The 19,450-nt window shown below is 44.3% G+C and overlaps 1 protein-coding gene across 3 annotated transcripts in view; it reads right to left on the bottom strand.

The window, feature by feature from the left end:
• Positions 1–19,450, bottom strand: part of TMEM219 (transmembrane protein 219) — a 123,858-nt gene that overhangs the window by 7,634 nt on the left and 96,774 nt on the right. For all 3 annotated transcript variants that reach the window (XM_030209569.1, XM_030209571.1, XM_030209570.1), the window contains 2 exons: positions 17,614–17,761; positions 16,300–16,453 (listed from right to left, as the gene is read on the bottom strand). In XM_030209569.1, the coding sequence (XP_030065429.1) occupies positions 16,300–16,453; positions 17,614–17,761 (302 nt within the window). The remainder of the gene's footprint in view (positions 1–16,299; positions 16,454–17,613; positions 17,762–19,450) is intronic.

Genomic DNA, 19,450 nt, shown 5'->3' with positions numbered 1-19,450 from the left:
AATGTTCTTATTAATTAGCATAGCAGTCGATTAACTGTGGCCCACCCACTTCCTTCTTAACTTTTGGTGTTCAAAATCATTCCAATGGGTCTCCTGCAAGAATACTATCTCAGCTCCCTGACGATGGAGAGCTGTAAGCAGCTTCTTCCTTCTGATAGGAGAATTTATCCCACAAATATTCCAAGTTATTACATTAACAGCACTCATCCTAGGATATAAACAACTAAAATAACACATAGCCCTCATCTGTAAAAAAGAAAGTAATATTAAAGTTAGATTTATTTATTTAAAATTTCTAGTCCACCCACAACTAGGTGGATCACAAATCAACATACATAATAAAGAGAGACAATAAAACAATAACCAGCACTGGATTATACAATATTCAAAATAAAACAGACAAAATCGGCCCCACACATGTTCAAACAAATGTATCTTCAGTAACTTACTGAATTGAACCCTACTACTACACAGTCTCAAATAACCTGATAATTTGTTCCAGATTTGTGGACCCACTATTGAAAATGCAATGTTCCGTGTATTAACATATGCCACAGTTTGCAATTTAGCATTCGCCCAAAACTTCACATTTTCAGACTGCAAGGATCTAACAGGTAGGTTTGCCCCGAATTACATCTTTAAAATATCGGGGAACTCAATCAGAGTACTGTGCTCAGTGTACCAACTATGGAAGCTAGGCAATTAAGTCCCTTTTATTATTCCTAAACAGGAGGATCAAAAATTCTGTATGGAAAGTACGCTAGTCAATAAAACACATACATATTCAACAGCAAAGAAGATCACAAAGCTGATTATTGATGACAGAGCACACGTGCTCCTCAGCCCAAAAGTGACACATGGCTGTATATAATCCAGGTACTCCTGAACACAAGTTATGAGGGTTCTACTGCTTACTCAATAGATTGGAGCTTAAGATGATTTTTCCTCTCCGGGATTCTCTGCAACTTTGGTGTCAGGCCTTGGTAATGACCATAGATGCACGGGTGGGTTCCGGATCTTTCTGCAACCCTACCTTCCAAAGATGGTTTCTTGCTTCCAGCGTTGTTTTCACATGAAAAACTTTCCTACTGATCATAGAGGATAACCCAAATGGGAAGGACATTTATATTTAATCCTCTCCGCTTGTAGCAACAGTCACATCCTTAAATTCTCTTTTTTTCTGAAGACTGGTTAAATCCTGGTACAGTTTAATTCTATCATTCTTATATTTAAAGGAGCCCTTTAGCTTTGTGCCATAGCCAGCAATTGATCCCTTAGAGAAAAGGCATGCAGGCAAGCAATGATGTCACGGGGTTTATTACGACGGGAACCCAGCACTCTATGTGCCCTTTCAATGTTAATGTCTGATTCTAAAATGAGCTCAGGATTCACTATGCAATATTTGTAGGCAGATTTCCCTTACTATATGCATACAGTGTTCATCCCCATTCGCCTCCAGGCCACCCCGGAGACGGATCTGGAACGATTCTCTAAATGTTCAACCTTTTTCAATAAAGATTCTGTTGTGACATTATCAGTATCTAATCTATTCAATGCCTCTTTTATAGTAAGTGTTTGTTCCTTGACTTGTTGGTCTAAATCCTCTAGGCCTCTGCGCAGATCTGCTATCAGTGCTTTTAGTTCTTCAACTCTATCAGAGGCATCTTTCTGCAGAGCACACTTGCGGTCCTGTAGCGTTGCATTAAGTTCACATTTGGTGATTGGAGCATGGCTATCAGTAGAGTCAAAATCCTCCGACTCCAAATTGAACAGCAGTGTGCCTTGAGTCTCCAATGCGAATTCCATAAGTGTCACTCCATGTGGCCCACTATGTTCCTCTATCCCCACCTCAGAGAAATAATGTTTGATCGCACTGGTTTGTTTGTGTGACATCACGCTTTGGCGCCAGGTGTTCTGCGGCAAAGCCAAGCAAAGGGTGCCAAAATAGGTGAGGGAAATGCTAAAATTTCACCAAATTACTGAAGGGCGTGTGCGGAGCCTCAGGCTGAAGCGTACCTCTTCAGATTATGTCGCCAAAAGCTCTTCCCCCTTGTACTGTTAAAAAACATTCCATCCCTAAGGAATTCTCCCTGCAAGTAAAAAGGGCTACTTGTGGGTTGGACTCCTGTCCTTCTTGCTGATATCCTCACTACTATCAGAATAAATTACCCATACTCAAGATCTGAAAATCAAAATATAATTTGAAAAGTATTCAGATGATTTATTTTTACCTGAGCGGTGCCGCTCATACAGGTCAATGCTTTACTGCGGAGTCCTTGGCACACAAATCGTCATAGGTCAAATTTTTAACATTTTTGTAGTATTTCAACTCTATACCTTCATATCTTTTTATCTTCACTTTATATAAAATTATAAGAAGATATATCCTCGTCTGATGCAACAAAGTTGTCGGATAGGGGATACTATTCTGACATGACACATGTTTCACAAGAAGCTGTATCAAGGAACCCTCTTGTATAGCCAAACCTGTCTCTTCTGACTAATGGAGGGCGGAGCTGCAGAGTGCCAAATCACGGCGATGATGAAAAAGCGCCCAACCCACAGACGTGGGTTTCAAAAAGCACCCAAAAACCCACAATCCGCAGGCTTTCAAAAGATCCTGCGGAGGGAAAGTTGGAAACCACCCAATTCTGTGGTTTTACCACGGAATTGGCAACTTTGTCGCTTGGTTTTAGCTGGAACCGAAACTATAGCCTCACCCTCCCCCTTGACAAAAAGCCTGTCCACCCAGGCAACCCACCAACTCTGTCCTCCCCCACACCTCACCAGGCATGCCTTCTAAAAGCCCTGGGGTCTAGTGGCCTCTTCCGAGCAGGAATGATCCCAAGTCATTTCTACTTCCACCCGCTGCATAGTGAAAATGGCGGCCAAGGGAGGTAGCAGCCATCATTTTGGGATTGGAAGGGGTATGGGTAGGAGCAGTCTCAAAATGGTGGCCACAAGACTGATGGAAGAATTCATGGCCGCCATTTTCACTACAGAGCAGGCGGGAGCAACTCGGGATAACTCCTGCTCCAAAGAAGCCATTAGACCACCAGGGCTTTGAGAAAGTAGGCCTGGGGAGGGCAGGTTTTTTGTTGGGGGTGGGGGGAGTTGGCCAGGGCTTGCGGCGGCAAAGACTGGGGGTGAGAAATGCTTGTTTCAGATGTAAATGTGCTGGCATTTTTGACCGAAACCCGATCACAGATTTCAGGTGGGTTTTGGTGCCGAAACCATAATCTGGTCGGCCTCTACTCCCAGCCACTGGGAAATAGTAGTATGGCAATACTTAACCTGTTACAAAGATTTTTAAGAGAGAGCTCTGCTTTGCTCTCAGTGTCACAAACTCCAACAGCAGCTGAAGTTAAACAAGCTGGCCAGTAGGAAGATATGACCTACCTTAGGCTCCTGCTCAACTTAATGAAAACCTCATTGTTAAATCTTGTTGAGCCTTAGCAATCTCAGGGAGATTTCAGATCTATTCTTCAGGCAATGAAATCTTCTAAGGAAACATTAGCACTACCTATACATCCAATTTGGTTAGACTTGCAACTAGAGCTATGGAAATTTCTTCTATCTGTGCGGCTCCATCCAAGTTGAAATGCAAGGTCTTTCCACCTGTAGGATGTAATCAGCAGCAGCTACCTCATGTAATGTTTCAGAGGCAGCCATCAGAAAATCCAAGGCAGCAGAACCTATTTCTAGTATGTCCCTGGGCAAGGATCACAAATTGCTGGACGGCTTATCAGAGTTCAAAGCTGACTTTAAGAATTTTAGATTATCAACTACAGATGCTCCATTCCATTACAAGCTCATGCAATGTGTTCAGTCAGAGGATAGTTAATGATTATCGAGCTCCGCTTTGCCAGATACTTACCCCATTTCAGAATATGCTTTTCAACTTCTTAAGGTTACCGAAGATACTTACAATACTATATCAAGATTAGCAGCTGTAGCAATTGTGGCTTGCAGGATGGCTTGGTTAAGTGTTTGGTGTTCACAAAGATCTGCATCGATTGTTGGATGCCCCTTGCATGGGAGATAACTTATTTAGCAATAGGGTCAAAGACATAGTATCTCAAATTAAAGATCCCTCACCATTGAGGAGTTAACTCTCTTCCCCACTGCCAGACAAGTCTGTTATCACGGAAGCTCCAATGCTGTTAATAGAAAACCATATCCACAGCAGTTCTTTCAGTAAGTTTCCCTACAATATGGCAGACCTCCTCCTCCTCAAAGGCAGTCTCCCCTGACTTATTCTCAGAAGCAAAAACAATGGAAGAGGAAGCAACAATCATGTTTAACAACACTGACTCCTTAACCTAACCAGTCATTATGACTACCTTCCAGTGGAGGGCCAGTTTCAATTCTTCAGGGGGCGTGGAGCACAATCACCATAGAGAAGTGGGTTTTGCACATCATAGATCAAGGCTACGAGGTAAGTTTTCCCACTTTGCTCCAGGTCTGTCTAAAATCCCAGCCCATCTCCTGTATATACTAGTAAAAGAGGCCCGTTTCTGAAAGAAATGAAACGGGTGCTAGCAAGGTTCCACGCCCCCCTCCCTACCTCCCTCTCTCTGACTCCTCCAAGTTCCATGCCCCCTTACCTCCGTCCCTCCATCTCCTTCGAGTTCCAGGCACCCCTCCCATTCGAGTTCCAGGACCCCCCTCCCCTTCGAGTTCCAGGACCACCTCCCTCCCCTTCGAGTTCCAGGACGCCCCTCCGAGTTCCACGCCCCCCCTCTCCTCCCTCCCTCTCTGTCCCCTCCGAGTGCAAGCACGACCTGTCCTCCGGCAGCCCCTTGCCTTGCTGCGTGCCGGCTGTAATTTAAAAATTCTTACCTCAGGGTCCGGCGTTTGCAGTGAAGACGAGCGGCACTTCAGACTGCCTTCCCATGTGTCTCAGCTCTGCCTCTGGTCCCGTGGGAAGGCAGTCTGAAGCACCGCTCGTCTTCACTGCAGATGCCGGACCCCGAAGTAAGAATTTTTAAATTATAGCCGGCACGCAGGAAGGCAAGGAGCTGCCGGAGGCCAGGTCATGCTTGCACTCGGAGGGAAGAGAGAGAGGGGGGTAGGGAGGAGCGGGGCCGTGGAACTCGGAGGAGAGGGAGGGGCGTCCTGGAACTCGGAGGCGAGGGGGGAGGGACGTCCTGCAACTCGAAGGGGAGGGGGGCCTGGAACTTGGAGGGGAGGAGAGGGAGGGAGGTAGGGTGGCATGCAACTCGGAGGGAGGGGGCAATTCTCTACTCACCTCCGTTGGCTGGTGCTGGGTTCCCTTCCGTCTCACTGATCTGCCCTCTGACGTCATCGCCAGGGCGGACCAATGGGAAGTGTGTTACGAACCCAGGCATCCAGACGGAGGTGGAAATTATTATATAGGACTAGCTGCACTCTCTTTCAGAGCAATGCAATTTCAGAGGTCCCATTGATCAGAGAGGGGAAAGATTCTATTCAAAGTTCTCTCTTATTCCCAAGAGATTGGGAGGTCTGTGACTGGTACTCTGGCTTTGAGGTCTCAATGCCTTTATAAAATGAGAAAAAATTAAAATGAATTCCTTAACCACAGTCTTTCCTCTCCTAAATCAAAACAGTTCCATTAGCCTCCCTCAGCCTCAAAGATGCTTACACTTACATCCCTATCTATCTGGCTCACTAGCAGTTCCTGCATTTCACGTTTTTCATCACCATTACCAATTTCAGGTTCTTCCATTCAATCTCTTTCTTTCCCAGAGTTTTCATGGAATGCCTGGCAGAGATATCTTCTCACCTCCAAAAACGGGGTTACTCTGTTTATCCTTACTTGGACGATTGGCTCCTAGTGGGGTCCACTCCATCAATGGTCAGTGCTTTCCCTTAAGCTACTATAAATACCTTTCAGAATTAAGGATTCCGGATAATGTGGAAAAGTCCTTTTTCCATTCATGTCAACATATTACCTTTATAGGACAGATCTTGATATATCAGCCAAAGTAGACCTTCCTCAGGACTGTCAAAGTATGCTGTCTTCCCTCTGCCTCGGTGGATGTAATTCACTTTGTGAGGTGGCAAATGAGACCGCTTCAATGGCATCTAAAATTCCACTGGAATTTGCAACTACACCTCTTGTAGCAAAGTTGTGAAGTTGGGCCACTTTATAATATTTCTGAAAGTTGGGCATAACCATACCCCCTTGGGACAGAGGATGACTCAAAATCACTCTGCTTACTCGGTGGTTTATGCTGCCAAATATAGTAGAACACCTTGCAGTTTAAATCTTTAAAAAGCAATTGAAAGGAGAATAGATAAAGCTGTAAAAAGATACAGCAATTTAAGCAAAATCCACTGCTTATTTCTACGATAAGCAGCATAAAATGTACTGTTCTGAGATCTTTCCAGGTACTTGTGACCTGGATTGGCCACTGTTGCAAACAGGATACTGGGGCTTGATGGACCTTCGGTCTGTGCCAGTATGGCGACACTTACGTACTTAATCATCTTTATCATGTTAGACCTATCCAATCATGAGACCATTAAGCCCTCCCACCTTTCCAGATCCTTCCAGAGCCCTTTCAAGTAAGGGTGCATAATTCACTTTATATAGATGATGTCTGTTAGCCATAAAATTGACCCCTAAATATCGTTTGTAGTGTGATGCCCACTTAAATGGATGTAGTGCTTTTAACCTGTCCACCAATTGGCAGTCCAATTTTGTACTTAAAATCTCAGATATGGCCACATTTCAGGTGATGTTTTATCTTGGTTTTCCTCTAATTGTTCAGGTCATCACCCCCACCTCTGTTTCACAGAAGAGGACTCTCCACTGTGGTGTTCCCCAAGGGTCAATCCTCTCTCCACTTCTATTAATTCATTCTTGAGCCCTCTGGCAGCTTTAATTCAATCTTTTGGTATCTCGACTTACTTCTATGCAGATGACATTCTCCTTCTCTATCCTACTAATCCATTCTCCCCCTCTATTACCCTGCTACAGACCTGCCTTGATTCTGTTGCACACTGTTTAAAGAAGCAGCAACGTATTCTGATAAGACTGTTGCTTGTGGGTTTTCTGGCTCTACTTCCCCCTCCATCTGCCCCCATTACCCTTTTCTGTATCTCTGTAATGCCAATCTTGCATTTTCGTTATTTGGGGGTTCTCCTAGATTCCTCTCTTTCCTTCTTACCTCAGATTTCCCACCTAGCCAAAAACTTTGTTTCCTTTACTTCCGTTAGTTGCGGGCCATATGCTGTTATTTTAACCACAATGATTTTCATGCTCTCATCCTGTCATTCTTTGCCTCCCATCTAGACTACTGTAATGTCATCTATGCAAGCTTGCCACATTCCTCAATGAAAAAGTAACAGACCCTACAAAACATAGCCATCCGCCTGTTCTGTCATGCCAGCCATTTTGATACCACGCCTCTTCTGAAACTTCACCACTGGCTTCCCGTTGAGTACCAAATAACTTATAAAATTGCCCTATTGACTTTTAAAGCCCTTAGAATCAGTGCCTCAGACTACCTCGTCTATCTTACCATTCCCTACGCTCCCCCGAGTAAATGATTATTAATTAGTTCTTCCAAGCCCTAAGCACGCTCAACTAGAATCCATGCGACACTGTGCTTTCTTTTTCCTTTCTCCCCACACTTGGAACAGTCTTCAACTCTCCCTCCGTAGTGATCCCTCCCTAAAGAGTTTTAAATCAATCCTTAAAACCTGGCTTTTCAAACAAGATGTTGGCGAGGCAGCCTGATGGAACTCTCCAGCATGAGGCAGTTTATTCCATTCTCTCTACTGTGTGTTTTCCTATTTCTTCTCTGATCTGTTATGAATGCTTATCTTTCCTATCATTATTGGAGTTCCCTTCTTTTCTGAATAAAGTATAGATTGGACACTGCTCTGCTCTGCCTTGGCAGCTAGAGCAGTCAAGCACATTTTTTTAATAAACTATAGTTTTGAAGCCTGATTATTCCCCCAAATTAAGCAAGGCCTGGGTTATTAGTGGTGGGGTCCTCTACTAAGAATAAAATGCCATCTGCGAAGAGTAGAATTTTATGTTGCTCTCCCTGAAGATTGATACCTCTGATGCTGGAATGATTGCGAATGTGCTGTGCTAGTGGCGCCATAGTGCAAAAAGCAGTGGCAAAAGAGCACAACCCTATCTGGTACCTTGTTCGACAGCAAAGTAAGTGTTGTAGGCCCCCATTAATTTGTAATCAAAATTGAGAGTTTGTGTAAAGCAAATGAGCCCAAGATAAAAACGTGCCCCCAATGCCTGCCCTAACCAAGGTCCAGACCAATCTTGCAAAGGCTTGCTCTGCATCAATCAATAGAATGAGTGCTGGCTTTTTTTCCTGTTTAGCATGCCAACGTAGATGCAAAGCTGCATATATCGAACGTTTGCCTGCCATCAATGAAACCCACTTGGTCATCTTTAAATAGCCGTGGCAAAACTCTTTGAAGGTGCTTGGCCAATATCTTCATAAAAAATTTATAGTTTGTCCCCTGCAGTGATATGGGCCTGTAGGACCCGCACTGAGTGGAGTCCTTGCCCAGTTTAAGAAGTACAATAACTCCTATAAATCATCATGAACTAGGTAGCTTGAGGAACGTGGTCAGGGAATTAAACACTCTAGTCAAGATAAGGCCCAAATATTTACAAAAACATTTGTAAAACTTTTTCGTAAAGCCATCCAGGCGTGGAGCATTACTATGGGACAGATCTTTTTATTGCCCATATGGTTTCATCTAGTGGAATTGGAAGTGATAATTGGTCCCTTTCCCCCTGAGCGAGCAGGGGAAGGTCCAGCTCCTCCAAATAGGAGATTGCTTCCAGAATGGATTGGGAGACCTCCCAGTATAAATCAGTATAAAACTTCAAAAACATCTGTCTGATAGATTAATTATCCTGCCACAACTGGCCTTGGAAATCAATAGTTTTGGTTCTAGCCACTGTCTTTTGTAGTTTCTGTGCTAAGAGCTTCCCAGCCCTATTGCCAGACTCAAAATACGTTGTAACATTTGTAACTTAGCATTTATAGCATCTAATTCTAGCTCTTTTAATTTGGTGCATAACTGATCAATGTGTGCCAGAATATTGAGGGGCCCCCGGCCATCCTTATGAAGCTGTTCTAAATAAAGTAACCATTGCCTGGTGTCATATTCCTTCTGTTTTCTCAGCCTCGCCTGAAAGGTCTCCAAGGTACCGAGTTTTCCCCCTAAGGATCACTTTCAAACCCTTCCAAAAGGAAATAAGGATAACATCTGCTATATCATTAAATTGAATATACTCCTTTAAATCCATCTCTAGCTGTGCTATGCTTGAGGGGTCCAATAGAATATCATTTAAGCGCCATGTGCGAGAACACAGCTTCAGTGGGGACAAGAATAATTTAAGAACCACTGGACTGTGGTCCAACCACCTCAATGCTGTTGTCATCTATAGCTTGCAAGAGTTTGCCAACTAGCAACTGCATATCTATGAGCAAATATAAAGTATGCATCACGGAAAAGTTAATAAAGACTTTGTGTGAGATAGAGGTACTATCATACATCTTGGAGATCCTAATATTGAACTAGTTTGTTTATTTAATTGTACTCTATCTGCCACTGGCATACCTACTAGCACTACCCGTGTTGTCAAGCTGTGGGTTAAAGGTGAGATTAAAGTCCCCTCCTATTATTATAATGCCTTCCGCATGGACCCTAAATAGGTAGTCAGTTTATTTGTAAAAATCTTTTTGTTCCAAATTCAGGGCATAAATATTAACCAGGGTGCAATGTTCTATTTTTACCCTTAGTAATAGAAAATGCCCCTCTATATCTTTTTGCACCTGCTTGACCTTACAATCTACTGTTTAGGAAACCATTTGTCTTCTTTTTCTCTTTTTTAGAAGCTAAATAAATGGCAGGAACTCTAGGGTAGCTTAAAAGATGTTCACGTGATGGCAAAAGGTGAGGATCTCTTAACAAAACCTCTCTCCACATGGAGGCACTCTGTGGCACTTAAAGAGGAAGTGGTGCTTTTGTGAGGAGTTGAGGCTTCTCATAGTAATCAAGCTACTGATCATGTAATATGGATAACTGATGCCTTACAAAACCCACTCTATCCACCCCAAAGCCCCTATGGAGAATAGACCCCCCTACACAGATCTCCTGCTTGCTAAAAGTAAATATTTTCCCCTAAACCTGAGGTTCTCACACCAGTCCTCGGGACATATCTAGCCAACCAGGTTTTCAGGATATCCACAATGAATATCTATACTACCAATACAAGGGTTAGAAATCTTTTCAACTAGTCACTTAATATATCAACAAATAACACATGTGAACTTTCAATAAATTAAAACTTTTTCTCTGTTCATTATATTGTATACATAACACAATATAAACTTAATAATTTCAACTCTATTTATTTTACATCAAAATCGAAGCAGATATAATCTCAAATGGAATACATCGCCAAAATTATCAACTCATTTTTATCAACTTGAATGAGTGTGGAATTGATGTGGACGTCTCAAGTGGAGCTTCATCTGAAGTAGAGGTGAAGTGAAGATTGGTTGAGTCAGCCAGACCTGAAGTCGGAGTTGTATTATCTTCATTGGATCACTGGACTATTTACAGTGGACATATGATAAAACTGTTTATTGGACACATAATATGGCTCGATTGAATCGATCATGTCAACTGGATATCTAATGTTGTTAGGAATGGCCTAACAAGATCAATTTTATGCTTCAGTGTCATCTGGAGTGAAGAAATCAATGAATATCGAGGACTTAAGTCAGGGCCGTGCCTAGGGTCTCTGGCGCCCCCCTGCAGACTATCAGTTGGCGCCTCCCCCTGCAGACTATCAGTTGGCGGCGGCGGCACGCCCGCCGCCCCCCCCCCCCCCCCCCCCCGTGAAAATGATCGCTCACCACTTGCCACACTGACAGGAATTGTCAGCAATATTCTTAGAAACAAATTGCTATACATTGCAAAATAAGATAGCAGATGTAAATTCTCAAAGTGGACATATTCCAAACACTAAAATGAAAATAAAATGATTTTTTTCTACCTTTGTTGTCTGGTGACTTTCTTTTTCTGATCATGCTGGCCCAGTATCTGATTCTGCTGCTATCTGTCCTCTTAACTCCGTTTCCAGGGCTTCCTTTCCATTTATTTCTTTCCTTTCCTCCTTTCTTCTTCATTTCTGGTCCTCAGCTTCTGCCTATTTTCTTCATCCATGTGCAGTTTTTCTCTTCTCTTCCTTTTCCCTCATTTCATCTCCTTCGTCTTTCTTCCCTCCCCTCTATGTCCAGCAATTTCTCCTCTCTCCCTGAGCCCTGCCCTCCCATCCATGCTCCTCTGTCCCCTGCCCCCTCCATTCATCCTTTTCCAGCAATTCCTCTCTCTCTCTGAGCCCTGCCCTCCCAATCCATGCCCATCCATGCTCCTCTGTCCCCTGCCCCCTCCATTCATCCTTTTCCAGCAATTCCCCTCTCTCCCTGAGCCCTGCCCTCCCAATCCATGCCCATCCATGCTCCTCTGTCCCCTGCCCCCTCCATTCATCCTTTTCCAGCAATTCCCCTCTCTCCCTGAGCCCTGCCCTGCAATCCATATCCATCCATGCCCATCTGTCCCCTCCATTCATCCCTATCCAGCAATTCCCCTCTCTCCCTGAGCCCTGTCCTCCCAATCCATGCCCATCCATGCTCCTCTGTCCCCTGCCCCCTCCATTCATCCTTTTCCAGCAATTCCCCTCTCTCCCTTCCATGACCCCCCCTCGCATCCATGCTCTCGTCTCTTCCCTGCCCTCCCGCTCCCATTGTTCAACTGCCCGCCCTCTTCTCTCCCCCCCAACATCCCTTTTCTTTTTTTTTCTTTTTAAATGTACCTCCGTGGCGGTTCTGGCAGCGCAGCGTCAGTGAAGGAGGCGGCGCTCCCGACATCGCTAGCCTTCCCTTCGCTGTGTTCCGCCTTCTTCTGACGTCAAGGAAATGACGTCAGAAGAAGGTGGAACACAGCGAAGGGAAGGCTAGCGACGTCGGAAGCGCCGCCTCCTTCACTGACGCTGCACTGCCAGAACCGCCACGGAGGTACATTTAAAAAGGAAAAAAAAAGAAAAGGGATGTTGGGGGGAGGGCGAGCGAGGTGAGCATGGTGCGGCGGCGCCCCCCCAGAGGGAAGCGCCCCCCTGCCATGTTTACCTCGCTTACCGTGTTGGCACGGCCCTGACTTAAGTAGAATTTCTCAAGCTATATATATGTTATTAGTAACCAGTGTTCAGTTGATAAAAATGAGTTGATACTTTTGGCGATGTACTCCATTTGAGATTATATCTGCTTCAATTTTGATGTAAAATAAATAGAGTTGAAATGATAAAGTTTATATTGTGTTATGTATATAATATAATGAACAGAGAAAAAGTTTTAATTTATTGAAAGGTCACATGTGCTGTTCAATGAATATCTATGAGATAAATTTGCATATAGTGGAGGTAGTGCATGCAAATTTATCTCATGCATATTCATTGTGGATATCATGAAAAACAGACTAAACTGGTGTGTCCTGAGGACTGGATTGAGAAACCCTGCCCTAAACTCACTCCCCCATGCTATCCAGTCCTCCTCCCCCTGTCTTCCCCCAAGATCAACCCCCCTTCTCCCCAATCCTGGTATGTATTGGCCCATCTAACTCTCTACTGGGCCTAAGGAGTAGGTGACTGTACCCCCCCACACACACACACACACTCCTGAATGGAAAAAAAAAAAGCTATTATGCAGCAAAAGCATATGGGTATCTCAGGATGAGTGTTGAGAGTGAATGTGTATGTATCACTTTGGCTATAGGCATCCCACCCCTTTCACATTCCCTCTCTCTCTCATGCCTTTGTATTCTCAATTTCCCTTTCCTACAACCCTCCCCTCTTGCATTCTCCCTCCATCCCCTGCCATCCACTCTAGTCTGCTCTCTCCCCTTTTATCCTCCCTCCCCCTTGCACTCTTCCACCTCCTTTTCATGGTACAATCACTTTTGAGCTCTGCCCTCCTTCCCTTGTGCTCTTATTTCCTTCCCCTACCCACCCCTCTGAAGTAACTATGACCTTGGTCCTCATTTTTCTTTTCTTTACCATAGCTATGACCAAGCTGCTTTTCTTTGTCTTCATCAACTCTCTCTCTCCATTCTTCACTGCAGCCACTGCTGCACTGATGTTATCATACCAGGAAGGGCTTGATTCCCATCGGCACTTCATTTCCATCCTTCACTGTGGCCAAGCTGCTGTTTTCATGCCAGCAGAGGTTGGATCCTTGTCAGCACTTCACCTCTATTCTCTACCACAATCGCAGTTGTGTTGCTCTTTTGTTGTTAATGGGGGTTGGGTTCTGTTTTACCTCCATTCTTCAAGGTGACTCTATTCCTGTTTGGGCAATTGGTGGTGAAGCCTAGATTCTCAGTGTTTCTCCTTATGTTATCTATTTGATGGCTCATACAGATCAACAGACAGACAAATGGACGGACCCTTCTTAACAGGTGCTATCACTTAAGCAAAGCGTGCCTAAAAAGGAAATTGGACAGCTTTTACACTGTGAGAGAAAGGTTCGAAGCTAAGGCTCAAGGGAGATAGCTTCATTCCAGTCTATGTGATTTGCTACCCTTTATTGGTAAATTTGCTCTGTTACTTCTTCTAGGTTCATGGTAACTTGCTTCAGTTCCTCAGCTCATGCATATTCATTGTGGATAGCCTGAGGGACAGTGGGGTCCACATGATAGTTTTCGTAAACCCTGGTTTACATACAGTAGATCTCACAAGGAAGCAGACAGATGAAATAGATGACCTTGTGAAGTCCCTTCCAACCCTATCTTTCTAGGGTTCTCAATGACTTCAAAATGGTTTAGAAGCATGTGGGACCACTTCCAAATATCAATCTTCCTAGCATTATAGATCTAATTCACGAAGACATTTCTCCCATTCTGCTATGACTGTCGGTGCTATGTATCTCATTGGGAGAGGAGAAGACATCTTAAGGTTGAATTTAGTGAGTAAACGTTGTTGCAATATTGTTGAATTAATCATATATTTTTTTAAAATTTATTTGCTAAAATGTATTTACTGCCTTTTTGAAGACAGTTCACCCAAGGCAGTGTACAGCAATAATAATCTGCACATAGACAATTTCAGAACAAAAAATATTCAAACAGTACACACATTGGCATAGTATGCTACTTACAATATTATCACAATATACAGTAAAACATCTTAATAGCATAGAGCAGTGGTTTCCAAACCTGGTCCTGGATGCACCCCAGCCAGTCAGGTTTTCAGGATACCCACAATGAATATTCATGAGAAAGATTTGTAGGCACTGCCTCTACTGCATGTAAATCTATCTCATGAATATTCATTGTGGGTATCCTGAAAACCTGATTGGCTGGGGTGCTTCCAGGATCAGGTTTGGGAACCACTGGCATAGAGTATAATGTATGCGAATATACTGCAGCCATACTAACAGGGCAGGATTAAGGTATAGGCAAACTTGGCACATCCCTAGTACCCAACGATTTGGAACAGAGCCCTACCTCGGCCCCATGCAGGAAAGAAATGATATTGGTCACATCTGTTGCATGTGCACACATAGGACAAGAGATGGCATCTTCAGCCATCCATGTCATCAGCTGGCACTGTGCACTAGTGCCCTCTAGAGTCATTGACTGGCATCATTAGCTACCATTATCCATTGGCCTCCTAGTGTCTTCTGCTCCCCACTGGCCCACTAGAGTCTAAAAACCCCCAAAGCAAAATCACAGCACTCAAAAGGTGCAGGAGGCGGTGAGCAGACAGATACCAGGCTTTTTAAAGTCAGGGGAGAGTATTTACTGGGATCTGGGAGGGACAGGGAAGAATTCTTGCAAAAGGAGCAGGGGGAGGGTATTTTTAAACCTCCACATAAATGTGATATAATTCCTTCCCTGCATAATAATAAAACTACTTTTCAGATTATTTGTATGGTGTTGTGGTATTGTGTTCCAAGACTGCATCATACTTAACTGCCTATCCAGCTCATTTTTGAAAGTGATCGCCGGCCATCTTCCGACACAAATCGGGAGATGGCCGGCGATCTCCTGAACCCGGCGAAATCGGTATAATTGAAAGCCAATTTTGGCCAGGTTCAACTGCTTTCTGTCGCGGAGCCAGCGAAACATCAAGGAGGTGTGTCGGTAGGGTAGTGAAGGCGGGGCGGGGGCGTGCTCATGAGATGGCCGGCTTTGCCTGATAATGGGGGAAAAAAGCCAGGCTTGACGAGCATTTCGCCGACTTTACTTGGTCCCTTTTTTTTTCACGACCAAGCTTCAAAAAGGGGCCCCAACTGACCAAATGACCACCGGAGGGAATCAGGGATGACCTCCCCTTACTCCCCCAGTGTTCACCAACCCCCCTCCCACCCCCCACCCCCCCAAAAAAAACTTTTTTGCCAGCCTCTATGCCAGCCTCAAATGTCATACCCAGCTTCCTGACAGCAGTATGCAAGTCCCTGGAGCAGTTTTTAGTGGATGCAGTGCACTTCAGACAGGTGGACCTAGGCCCATCCCCTCCTACCTGTTACACTTGTGGTGGTAAATGGGAGCCCTCCAAAACCCACCCGAAACCCACTGTACCCACATCTAGGTGCCCCCTTCACCCCTTAGGGCTATGGTGTAGAGTTGTGGGGCGTAGGATTGGGGGGGGGGGGTGGCTAAACAACCAAGGGAAGGGAGCTATTTTTTTTTTTTTCATTTTTAGAAGTGCCCCCTAGGGTGCCCAGTTGGTGTCCTGGCATGTGAGGAGGGCCAGTGCACTACAAATGCTGGCTCCTCCCATGACCAAATACCTTGGATTTCGCCGGGTTTGAGATCGCCAGCATTATTTTCCATTATAGCCGAAAACCGTTGCCGGCCATTTCAACCCCGGCAAACTCTGACATTTGGCCGGGCCCAATCATATTAGCGAAGAAAAAGATGACCAGCCATCTTTTTCGAAAATACGGTTGGCTCTGCCCGCTTGTGGTGCCAGAGATAGCCGGCCAGCTATTTGGCCGGCGCTTTTCGATTATGCCCCTCTATGTGTGACTAGCATGGTGGTAAATTGCCAACTGGCCTATTTGTGATGCCACTGTCTAATCATGAAGGAGTGTAACCTGCATAGAGTGGGAGATATAATCCTGGCCAACTTGTTAGGCAGACTGGATAGACTATACAGGTCTTTGTCTGCCATCATTTACTATATTATTATGAGAAAAGAGCTTGATAAATTAGGTTCTACATCTCTTAGCATGCTCAGCCAACCCTCCCCATCATTACCTTTGATAGTCTGATGGTCAGTGAAGGGTCTGGATAATAGTTTGCTTGATAGCACGATGTTCCTTCCCTCAGGTTTGCTCTCTGGGATGCAAAGACAGTCCGAGACAGGATTTGGGAGTTGGTGAAATTATTCATGCTGCAGTCTGGAGGTCTCCTAAAGAACCATGAGAAGGCAACCAACAGTGAAGCTGAGTGGAAACCAATGATTCATTATGTTTGCCTGCTGCAGCTACAACTCCAGAAAGTCTGTAGGATGTGATGTGTCCAGTGTAAAAACTGGTTTTATGTGCCCGTCCCCCCCCCCCCCCCCCCCCTTAAAAAAATAGCAACTCTCTGATCTTTCTGTCCTGGGGAATGTTTAACAGCTTTGTAGTGCTCCAGAGAGTTCAGAAGGCTGCCTCCATGTTCTCTCAACAAAAGATGGTACTCAAACTGGGTAAATGATATCACACCCCCCAAAGAAATCTATCTATATTCAGAAAGTGCCTGCGTATGAACTAATGTCAGAATGGTTGATAACAGTAAATTTCAACTAGTCAATGACAGCAAGACAAACTAGCTAATCACACTATGGTTGACATCATACTGAAGACATCACAAACCTACCCTTAGGTCAGAACAAAATGCAGAGACTAATTTAAGAGCACAGACAATCTGTTCTTTTCCCAGTATGGGTACCACTTGATAAAGGGTAGTATAGGTACAGCAACAACTGGTTACAAAGATGTCTTCTCTTTGTTTGACAGATTGTGAAAACCAAGTGGTCCTTATCTACTAACATCTATGTTTCTACCTGCAGCTGATTGCTTGATACCATCAGGCCAGTCACTAGTGTGTCAGCGAGAACACAAGTTGAATTTTGCAATTCATTTTTTCCAAAGCATGAAAGCAGTGGCGTAGCCACAGGTGGGCCTGGGTGGGCCAATTAGGGCTCAGGCCCACCCAACAGCAGCACACGTCTTAGCGGTAGCAGGTGGGGATCCCAAGCTCTGCCAGCATAAGACTTCCCCCTGATGGTAATGAAAACGCTATTCTCCAGGATACCAGCACCTGCAGATGCTCAGTTTTCAGTGCGTGCCTGCTGCAGACTGCTAAAGTGGAAAGAAGCGTTTTCCCGCCAGCTGAGATTTTTTTTTGGTGGTGGGTGAAGGGGAGAACACTTGGTGCCCACCCACTTCTTGCCTAGGCCCACCCAAAATCTGTTGTCTGGCGACGCCCCTGCATTAAAGCAAACAAGAGATGGGAATGGCAGTTGACACTCAAGAATCCTAGTTCAATTACTGATTCAGCATTCCTAGGAAAAACATTCCTCACCTAGTCTGGGGCAGGAGAGAGGCCGAGGCCAAGAAAGTGATACAAGAGTCTGGGGTTCCCTGCTTAGAGCAGGCTTGGCCCTTTTCACATGCATTCCTTTGCCAGTGAGACACCACTGTCATATTAATCAGTTCCTCTGCTTCATCACCTGATCAGGAAGCAATCAACATCATTATTTAGCTATGAAAGAAAAGCTAGATACCAAGCCAATGCTTAATTGAAATAACATCTTCACAACACTTTACAATAAGACAATGAATATTTAGTGTCACACTGTTATATTGATAACACATCTTCAGCTTGTGTTCCATCAACAATTTGGTATGGTATGGGTCAATTTTCAGTGTGACAAACCATAAAGGGGGTAATTTTGAAAACTCAACAGGCTGGTACAAAATCCACGGGCACTTTTCCCAGCTGCTTATGCACTAATTCTCAAAAGGAAATATTTTCCTTTTGAAAATTGCCCAGGAGAAAGAACCCATAGAGAACTGCTTTTTTTATTTTTTTGTGGTTACTTTTCCCACGAAAAATAAAACAGGTGGAGGGGCATTTTCGAAAAGACATCCAAGTCAGAAGGCATCTAGCTCAGTGTCCAAAAAGGATATCCATCTCGCATATATTTTCCAACAAGAAATATATCAGGATTTCCTGTTCAAAAATACATGAGATGAACTTGCAATATGAACAGCCATTTTACAAACTGGACTAGCCAACATATGAACGGCAAAAAAGCAGGGGCAAGGACATCTGTCTTGCAGCATTCTTAAAAGAATGGCCATACAGACGTCCCTACAGAACAGAAGGGCAGCGTAGTGGTTAGTACAGTGAACTTTAAACCGAGGGACTTGGGTTCAAATCCCACTTTAACTCTTATTTTGTAATAGTGTGTCCTCCAAGAACAGAAAATACCTACTGTACCTGAATGTATACCACTTTAATAGCCTTCAGGCTTGCAGGTGGCTTATATATTTAGGTACAGTAAGTATTTTTTTCTGTTCCTGGAGGGCTCACAATTCAAAAAAATAATAGAGTTAAAGTGGGATTTGAACCTGAGTCCCTTGGTTTACAGTCCACTGTACTAACCACTACAATACTGCTCAGATCTGCATGCTGTTCTGTTCAGAATGTCCCTAATACCTGAAGCTGTCACACAGCCTGGTATTCAAGAAGGGGGACAGTAACCACTGGGGGATTAAAGAGCTGTTGTGCCTTATACCCTCCAGTAGCCAGTTGCTCAATCAGCACCTTTTTGTACCCTAGATGTGATTGAGACAGGTATAACTAACAATGTCCTTTTTAGACTTGGATTTTTCTTCCCATTCAGTTATCACTGTTGGAAGTCCTGATCTTGGGTCCTCCCTAGTCCCGCCCAAAACATGCTCCCTTACTGTTTGAATGTACTGCAGTGTTGGAGGTCCCTTTTCTGCCTTTTCAAAATTGGGATTTGGATGTTTCAGGCACATGGGACATCCATTTGGGCATTTTGAGATGTCCGTGTGCTTCGAAAACAAACGCCATAGTGTTAAAGAACACTACACATGTTCCCCTCCAAGGGACACCACCTTGCAGTGGTGGAGGGGCTTCTGTGTTTCAATTACTCAGAGGGCTATGCTGAAGGATTACCCATATCAGACAGGCATCTGAGGAGAAACCAGACAAAGAGTGTCCCAAACAAGGGAAATGGGACTTGATATACCGCCTTTCTGAGGTTTTTGCAACTACATTCAAAGCGGTTTACATATATTCAGGTACTTATTTTGTACCAGGGGCAATGGAGGGTTAAGTGACTTGCCCAGAGTCACAAGGAGCTGCAGTGGGAATCGAACTCAGTTCC

Source organism: Microcaecilia unicolor, chromosome 7, assembly GCF_901765095.1.
Source record: "Microcaecilia unicolor chromosome 7, aMicUni1.1, whole genome shotgun sequence".
Classification (NCBI taxonomy): domain Eukaryota; kingdom Metazoa; phylum Chordata; class Amphibia; order Gymnophiona; family Siphonopidae; genus Microcaecilia; species Microcaecilia unicolor.
The sequence above is the reverse complement of the archived record's forward strand: the minus strand, read 5'-3'. Positions and strand labels throughout refer to the sequence as shown.